General features: G+C 50.1%; 2 protein-coding genes across 3 annotated transcripts in view; one reads left to right on the forward strand and one right to left on the reverse strand.

The window, feature by feature from the left end:
- Window positions 1–15: 15 nt before the first annotated feature.
- On the forward strand, window positions 16–3,046 carry SLC35B2 (solute carrier family 35 (adenosine 3'-phospho 5'-phosphosulfate transporter), member B2). Of its 2 annotated transcripts, XM_005861021.2 has the most exons (3): window positions 16–442; window positions 627–781; window positions 1,546–3,046. In XM_005861021.2, the coding sequence occupies exons 1-3, from the start codon at window positions 385–387 to the stop codon at window positions 2,479–2,481; spliced, it is 1,149 nt and encodes a 382-aa protein (XP_005861083.2). In that variant the 5' UTR covers window positions 16–384; the 3' UTR covers window positions 2,482–3,046. The 2 variants fall into 2 exon arrangements, with proteins under 2 accessions (XP_005861083.2, XP_014390857.1); XM_014535371.1 differs by lacking the exon at window positions 627–781 and having other exon boundaries at window positions 362–442.
- Window positions 3,047–3,158: 112 nt separating this feature from the next.
- Window positions 3,159–8,463, reverse strand: part of HSP90AB1 (heat shock protein 90kDa alpha (cytosolic), class B member 1) — a 5,721-nt gene continuing 416 nt past the window's right edge. The window contains exons 2-12 of the mRNA XM_005860955.2: window positions 7,445–7,594; window positions 6,813–7,019; window positions 6,555–6,714; window positions 6,264–6,397; window positions 5,830–6,138; window positions 5,275–5,440; window positions 4,907–5,097; window positions 4,638–4,785; window positions 4,236–4,504; window positions 3,621–3,954; window positions 3,159–3,525 (exon numbers count right to left, since the gene is read on the reverse strand). Coding sequence (XP_005861017.1) covers window positions 3,416–3,525; window positions 3,621–3,954; window positions 4,236–4,504; window positions 4,638–4,785; window positions 4,907–5,097; window positions 5,275–5,440; window positions 5,830–6,138; window positions 6,264–6,397; window positions 6,555–6,714; window positions 6,813–7,019; window positions 7,445–7,594 — 2,178 coding nt within the window. The 3' untranslated portion in view covers window positions 3,159–3,415. The remainder of the gene's footprint in view (window positions 3,526–3,620; window positions 3,955–4,235; window positions 4,505–4,637; window positions 4,786–4,906; window positions 5,098–5,274; window positions 5,441–5,829; window positions 6,139–6,263; window positions 6,398–6,554; window positions 6,715–6,812; window positions 7,020–7,444; window positions 7,595–8,463) is intronic.

Below are 8,463 nucleotides of genomic sequence, written 5' to 3' on the forward strand. Positions count from 1 at the left end.
GCGAGGGCTGGAGGGAAACAGAAGGAACCTGTGTGCCCGGAGGGGCGGGTCCGTCCCCGGGGAGGGAGGGAGCCCTGCCTGGACGGCGCCGGCCCCCCAAGGAGAGAGAGAGGCTCTTTGTCCCGCTGGGCTGCAGCTGAGGGGGGCGGGGAGGTGACTCCGGGCCCTTCTCCAGTGCGGACCCCTCTGGGAGACCCAGTGGGTGATGAACTAACTGCTCCCTAACCTTCTGTCCGCTGCCCCCGCAGGTGGTGGGCTGTGGTGGTGCTGGTTGCCATCCCCTCCCTGGGGGCAGGTGGGGAGACCCCCGAAGCCCCTCCGGAGTCCTGGACCCAGCAATGGTTCTTCCGCTTTTTGGTGAATGCTGCTGGCTACGCCAGCTTCATGCTCCCTGGCTACCTGCTGGTGCGGTACTTCAGGCGGAAGAACTACCTTGAGACAGGTGTGTGGGCCAAGGGTGGGGAAGTGTGCTCGGTGCCCAGGAAAAGTGCTGGCCAGCTGTCCAAGCAGGGATGTGGCTTGGCAAGGGAGGGAGGGAGGAGAGCAGCAGGGCAGCTGGCTGCTCTGGAGAAAACCATGAGGTGCTGGGGAGAAGACTGGGGCTTGACTTTGCGTGCCTTCTGCAGGCAGGGGTCTCTGCTTCCCTCTGGTGAAAGTGTGTGTGTTCGGCAATGAGCCCAAGGCCTCCGACGAGGTTCCCCTGGCTCCCCGGACAGAGCCGGCGGAGACCACTCCTACGTGGCAGGCCCTGAAGCTGCTCTTCTGTGCGGTGGGACTCCAGGTAGGCGGGCAGGCTCTGCTTCTCTCCCTGCATTGGGTCACGGTGGGCAGGGGCTCTGGAACCAAGGTTTTCACCCTTCCAGTCCCAACAGTGTTTTAGTTGGTTATGTGTCCCCCTCCTAGGGGCACACTGTACCACCATCTTAGAAGTGATTGGAGAAAATGTCTCTCCCCCCCTCCCCCCGTGATTTCTACTGTCCTATTACACTTTCTTCCACAATGATGTGTTTCATATACTGTACTGTAAACCCACTGATAAAAGTTTTGGGGGGAAGCCATTCAGCCTTCTCCCACACTGCATGTGAGAAGGGGTGCCAAGATGCTGACCTCATGGCATTTTTGAGTGGACACTACTAGTCCCACCTCATATAACATGTCAAACTGATAGATGTCCAATTCTTGTCTGCCTGAATTGGTTGGAAATAGAAAATATTTGGGATGGAGTGAGCTCTAACAAACCCTCATGTGGGACAGACAGGGTCTGGGCAGTTCTAAAGCATTTGTTGTGTTTCACACACACTTGATTCCCTACAAGATAAATCCAGGCTTGAGAGGGAAAGGGAAACTTCCTAGTTACTACACAGAGGAACCAAATTATGTGTGTTGTCCTTTAAACTAGCGGTCGCCAACGGGTGGTCCGTGAGGTCGGAAAGGCTGGCGACTGCTGCTTTAAACAGCCTTCTGAGGAAGAGGGAAGTTGATGAAATCCTTTTTTGGCAACCTTTTCCTTATTTATCTTTTTAATCTCCACCCTCCCTCATCCAGGTGTCTTACCTGACTTGGGGAGTGCTGCAGGAAAGAGTGATGACCCGCAGCTATGGGGCCACAGCCACATGGGCAGGTGAGCGCTTCACAGACTCGCAGTTTCTGGTGCTAATGAACCGAGTGCTGGCATTTATTGTGGCTGGCCTCTACTGCCTCTTCTGCAAACAGCCCCGACATGGGGCACCCATGTACCAGTACTCCTTTGCCAGCCTGTCCAATGTGCTTAGCAGCTGGTGTCAGTATGAAGCTCTCAAGTTTGTCAGCTTCCCCACTCAGGTGCTGGCCAAGGCCTCTAAGGTGATCCCTGTCATGCTAATGGGAAAGTTGGTGTCTCGGCGCAGCTACGAACACTGGGAGTACCTGACAGCAGGCCTCATCTCCATTGGGGTCAGCATGTTTCTGCTGTCCAGCGGACCAGAGCCCCGAAGTTCACAGGCCACCACACTCTCGGGCCTGATCCTATTGGGAGGCTACATTGCCTTTGACAGCTTCACCTCGAACTGGCAGGATGCCCTATTTGCCTATAAGATGTCGTCAGTGCAGATGATGCTTGGGGTCAACTTCTTCTCCTGCCTCTTCACAGTGGGCTCCCTGCTAGAGCAGGGGGCCCTCCTGGAGGGGACCCGCTTCATGGGGAGACACAGTGAGTTTGCTGCACACGCCCTGCTGCTCTCAGTGTGCTCTGCATGTGGCCAGCTCTTCATCTTCTACACCATTGGACAGTTTGGGGCCGCAGTCTTCACCATCATCATGACCCTCCGCCAGGCCTTTGCCATTCTCCTCTCCTGCCTCCTCTATGGCCATACCATCACGGTGGTGGGGGGCCTAGGGGTGGCTGTGGTCTTTGCTGCCCTCCTGCTCAGAGTCTATGCCCGGGGCCGCTTAAAGCAACGGGGAAAGAAGGCTGTGCCCATTGAGTCCCCTGTGCAGGTTTGAGGGACCTGACTGGCAAAGTGAACGAAGATCCTTTTACCATACCGTTTTCCTCTCCTAGTGTGTAGCTTCTCACAGGTGGCTGGCTCAAGGGCAAAATGCAAGCTTTCCTCAGTATCACAAACCAGCTCTGCAGTTAGGGGTGGGGAGGCCAGAAGGCCACCTTCCCTTTTGCCTTAAGCCACCAGTCCTCTGGTATGACTCTTGAGCCCGAGTAGAGTTCTGTTTGGAGAGGGGCGAAGTATCTTCCAGAAATTCCCTTAAGTCTTGCTGTTAGCTCTGCCACCAACCTCACCAGTGCTTGTCCCCTACCCTGAATACCCGTATAGATTCCTCCCCGATGCCTGCATTTCTTACTCTGGTGATTGTAAGCAGAGTGCTGCTTTCCTAGGATAAATGACAGGTGGTGCTGTGCTAGGGGAGGGGAGAGCCCTGCCAGCAACACCACCCTCTGCTCCTGGATCCCATGGCTCTGCTCAGAGCCAGTTGCAGGTTTTGGTACTTTGAAAATGTAACTTTCTGCTCATAATTTTATTTTTATTAAATTAAACTGCTGCAATGGACTTGGTCCTATATTTTGGTGGAGTTAACATGATAGTTCTCTTCTCATATAATCCGTACTTCTGATGGCAAGGGAGACTTGGGATAGAGCAGCTAAGGGAACTCAAAAGGAGCAAAACTGTATAAAACGGCATCTTCTTTATTTTGCATACTTTAATTTCAGAACAAAATAAAAAAAACCACAATACATAACACATCCAAAACTATGTCAAATATGAGAAGAGGGCTTGAGGCCACTGTAACCTGCCTTAAGGAAAAGACAGGAGAGGGGAAAAGCCACTAAACATCAGAGGAAACCAGGTGGGCTAGGGCCACTCAGGGCTTCTGGGGGAGCCATGAAGACTACAGAGGACACAAGGTCTGCAGGTAGAAACTCCTAGTCTACTTCTTCCATGCGAGAGGCATCCTCATCACCCTCAAGGGGGGGGATCTCATCAGGAACAGCAGCACTGGGTTCTTCTGCTGTCACTTCATCTTCATCAATGCCTACAGTGGGAAAGAATGTTACAAGAGATTTGACCCAAGTAGCATCCAAGTCAAATCTGTCCATATAAGAGCTATTCCCCAATAGTGGTACTCACCTAGGCCTAGCTTGATCATGCGGTAGATGCGGTTGGAGTGGGTCTGGGGATCCTCAAGTGAGAAGCCAGAAGAGAGCAGTGCAGTTTCAAACAGCAACACCACAAGGTCCTTGACAGCTTTGTCATTCTTGTCCGCCTCTGCCTTCTGGCGCAGAGTCTCCACAATGGGGTGGTCAGGGTTGATCTCCAGGTGCTTTTTCGCCATCATGTAGCCCATTGTAGAGTTATCCCTAAGTGCCTGGGCTTTCATGATACGTTCCATGTTAGCTGTCCAGCCGTAGGTGCTGGTCACAATGCAGCAGGGTGAAGACACAAGCCTATTGGAGATAGTCACCTATGGACAGTCACAAAAACCTTCGGTTTATATTAAATTGCATTACCACTTTAAGGTAAAAGTTACGCGTATTTTAAGTTTTATCATCAGAAAAAAAATGCTCAATCTTTGCCAAATTTTAAGTAAATAGCAGCCTTAAACCTGCTTGCTTAAGAGAGCAAGAGGTATGATGACTAAATTAAGTTGCTTAAAATTACTAATTGTGTAGCAACACAAGATTCTGAGGGAAACAGCCTTGAAGGCATTTATTACAAAATACATCAGTCCCAAAATTGGCTTACCTTCTCAACCTTCTTATCCAAGATTTCTTTCATAAGTTTGCAGAGGTTCTCAAACTTGGCCTTGCTCTCTTCCATTTTCTTTTTCTCCTCTTCATCCTCAGGTAGCTCCAGGCCCTCCTTGGTAACTGAGACCAAGCTTTTCCCATCAAACTCCTTGAGCTGCTGCACACAGTACTCATCGATAGGCTCTGTCATATATACTACCTCGAAGCCCCGCTTCCGCACTCGCTCCACAAAAGCAGAGTTAGCAACTTGCTCTTTGCTCTCACCTGTAGGGTTATTACTGAATGTGAGTCAAAGACCAAAACGCTTCATACCAGTTCCCAGGCCTCCCCTAAATGTCTCCCCCAATCCCTACACCTCTACTAAGGAGGCCGTCATCGGGCCCAGGCTCCAACGCACCAGTGATGTAATAGATGGATTTCTGGGTCTCCTTCATGCGAGAGACATATTCTGAGAGAGAGGTCATTTCGTCTCCAGACTGGGAGGTGTGATAGCGCAAAAGCTCAGAAAGGCGTCGCCGATTAGTCGAGTCCTCGTGGATTCCAAGCTGTAAGGGTGGAAAGAAAGAAAAATCTTATTTGGAACTAACCTCTTACTCTTCATGTGAATGAAAAAAACAAACCCCACATGGTAATTATAAATAATGTAAGCATTTGCTGCCTCTTTACCTTTAGGTTTTTAGAGAACGCCTCGTAGAATTTCTTATAGTTTTCCTTATCTTCCGCCAGCTCAGAGAAGAGCTCAAGGCACTTCTTAACAATATTTTTACGAATGACCTTCAAGATTTTACTCTGCTGGAGCATTTCTCGGGAAATGTTCAGGGGCAGGTCCTCAGAGTCAACCACACCTCGGATAAAGTCTGCAATCACAAAGAGAAGAAAGCTCAGTTAAAAAAAAATCCATTTTTCCTCACTGAATTTTCACTTGCTATGTTATAAAAAAATCCTTATTTATCTAAGACTTTAGTCCCCCTGAGAATACTGAAGGCTTTATAGGACTTGCCCAACCAACTCCATTAGGGCAAGAGGGTACTCACTGAGATACTCTGGTATCAGCTCATCACAGCTGTCCATTATGAACACACGGCGGACATAGAGTTTGATGTTGTTCTTCTTCTTCTTGTTCTCAAAGAGGTCAAAGGGAGCCCGACGGGGGATGAACAGCAATGCCCTGAATTCCAATTGACCTTCTACAGAGAAGTGCTGAAATTCAAGACAAGCCAACAGTACATTTCAAGGTTAAGCATAAATTTTAGACCCAACCCATGCTATCAAAATGCCTGGAACAAAGATCTTTCCTAAGCACTAGAGCATACTCATGGGGCAGCTGTTAAGAAAATTAAGCCCTAATATCCTAAATGAATCTAGAGAATAGTCAGGTCCGAACCCAGGATGTGTAAGGCTATCATGGACACAGAGGTCATTGGAAAGGATGCAATTTCTGCACCCTAGAAGTGTCACCAGTAAGTAAACTCATGTTGCTCATGGCATTCACAGTTCCCAGCTACCAACAAGTTGGGCAAGTTCCATTTGTCTAATCAGCCACACCCTTCTACCTGCTCCTATTGGGCCAGCATACAGGGTTTCCTCACCTTGACTGCCAAGTGGTCTTCCCAGTCATTGGTAAGACTCTTATAGAACTCTCCATATTCCTCCTGGGTGATGTCATCAGGGTTTCTGGTCCAGATGGGCTTGGTCTTGTTCAGTTCTTCATGGTCAATATATTTCTCCTTAATCTTCTTTGTTTTCTTTTTCTTATCCTTAGCACTATCATCCTCCTCATCTGAGCCCACATCTTCAATCTTGGGTTTCTCCTCATCATCTTTATCTTCCTCCTCTTTCTCCCCTTTCTCTTCCTCTGCTTCATCATCACTGATTTCTTTCTCTCGTTCCTTCTCCAACTGAAAATACCAAATACAATAGTTTTAGAGACAGAACATCAAGGAAAGGGAAAAAAAACCAGGCACCATACAATTCTCCAAAGCAGTAGGCACCATGCATGTGAGGGTTTCCAGCCCATACTCACATAAAGAGTGATGGGATAGCCTATGAACTGCGAGTGCTTCTTCACCACTTCTTTGACCCGCCTCTCCTCCAAGTACTCTGTCTGGTCTTCTTTAAGGTGGAGGATCACTTTGGTGCCCCGGCCAATGGGCTCACCTAGAAAAAGGCAATCACAATGGAGCATAGAAAAAAATGAAACTAAACGCAGAACTGTAGTGAAAGGCAACTGCTTTACAGATAGGACACTCAACATGTCTAGTACCGCCTTCCCCAGAATGCTGACGCAGTAACCTTTACAGGAAAGCCCACCTACCGTGGTCAGCCCGCACAGTGAAGGAGCCCCCGGCAGAAGACTCCCAGGCATACTGCTCATCATCATTGTGCTTTGTGATCACAACCACTTTCTCTGCCACCAGATAGGCAGAGTAAAAGCCAACACCAAATTGTCCAATCATGGAGATGTCTGCACCAGCCTGCCAAAAAGTTTTTAAAAAGAAGTTTTTAAAAATAGCAAGCCAAAGAATATGAACAAAAATACACATGGCGTGTGCCTAGCTAAAATACCACATACCTGAAGAGCCTCCATAAATGCCTTTGTACCAGACTTGGCAATGGTTCCCAGATTATTTATGAGATCAGCTTTTGTCATGCCAATGCCTGTGTCCACCAGAGTGAGGGTACGTTCCTGGGGGTTGGGGATGATGTCAATTTTCAGCTCTTTACCACTGTCCAACTTGGAAGGGTCAGTCAGGCTCTCATAGCGTATCTTGTCCAAGGCCTGAAAACACAAATTACAATTTATTCAACTCCATCTCTTCACCCAAAATCCAAAACACTTTTTTGTTTTTTACTCCCATATTAGCCTCAATTCTGATAACCCCTTAACTTGAGGTTTAAAAACCGAATGCAGCCCTGGCCAGTGTGGCTCCGTTGGAGTGTCGCTCTGTACACCAAGAGGTTGTGGTTCTATGTTCTCTCTCACGTTTTTCCTCTCACCCCAACTTCCACTAATATTAATAAGCATATCCTGAGTGAAGATTAAATAAAAAGGTACACAGGTGGGTCCAATATCCCATCTACCCACGTAGAGCAAAGACAAACGTTTTTGAGGTTTATCCCCTTCAATAGATCCCACAAATATGCCCCCCCAAGTAACACAAAAAAAACCCCACACACCACCCATGCAGACCCCCAGGCACTCACGTCAGAAGCATTACTGATCAGCTCCCGAAGGAAAATTTCCTTGTTGGAGTAGAAAGTATTGATGATGAGAGACATTAGTTGAGCAATTTCTGCCTGAAAGGCAAAGGTCTCCACGTCCTCCTCTCCATGGTGCACCACTTCCTCCGGCATCTAAAACAGGAATTACAGAGGAGCTCAATGTCACACCGAAAGTCCACCCCATCACAGTGAAGACATGGAGAGAGTTCCTTCAAACTGCTTCGAGCTGGGCCTTTTCCTCAAAGATTTCGGGCCGTAAGGTCAGTCGGAACGGACACGGTCCTAACAAAACGCAAGGTCAGGGTTTTGGAGGCCGAACTCCTGAGCGGCCCACGGGCCGGAGGCCTCAGCATCACCTGGCAGCTGGTTAGGAACGCAGATCTCGAACACGAGCCCAGGGGACTCCAATGCGCCTCTAATGGGGGGAACCACCCACTCCCGCTCCATTAGCTTTCCCGGCACCAGGGGAGGAAAACCCCAAGGTCACTAGTTTAACGTAAACGGCAACGACCTGAAACTCCCCCGCCCCCGTTGGGATGTGCCACCTCACCGGGGAGGATAACCTGAGACACTAAAACAAAGAGCCATAAAGCAAAAGCCCGCTCGTGACCTTTCAGCACACGCCACTGAAACGCGGGGCCAAACCGCACAGCCAAGATGGAGGCCGGGTCCGCAGGCCGACCCTCCCCACCGCCGGACAACCGCCGCCGGGAACACGCGGGCAGGGGGCGCCACCGCGCAGCCTCCCTGCGCGCCCGAGCATCCGGGCACCTGGGCGGGGCGTTGGGCTCCAGAAGCTTCCAGAACAATCTCAGCTCCCAGGGAGGGGGGAGGGTGGGGAGCCCATGAATACGCCAGGGCCCGCCCCCTCCCCTCCTCCATCCGGGCGCAGGAAAGATCTGGAAGGATGACGCTGGGCCAATGGAGGCCTAAAGCGCTCCCCGCCGCGGACACTCACTCACGCGCTTGGGAAACGCGTCCGGCGGGGGCGGGAGCGGGGC

Source organism: Myotis brandtii, unplaced genomic scaffold (genome assembly GCF_000412655.1).
Source record: "Myotis brandtii unplaced genomic scaffold, ASM41265v1 scaffold143, whole genome shotgun sequence".
Lineage (NCBI taxonomy): Eukaryota > Metazoa > Chordata > Mammalia > Chiroptera > Vespertilionidae > Myotis > Myotis brandtii.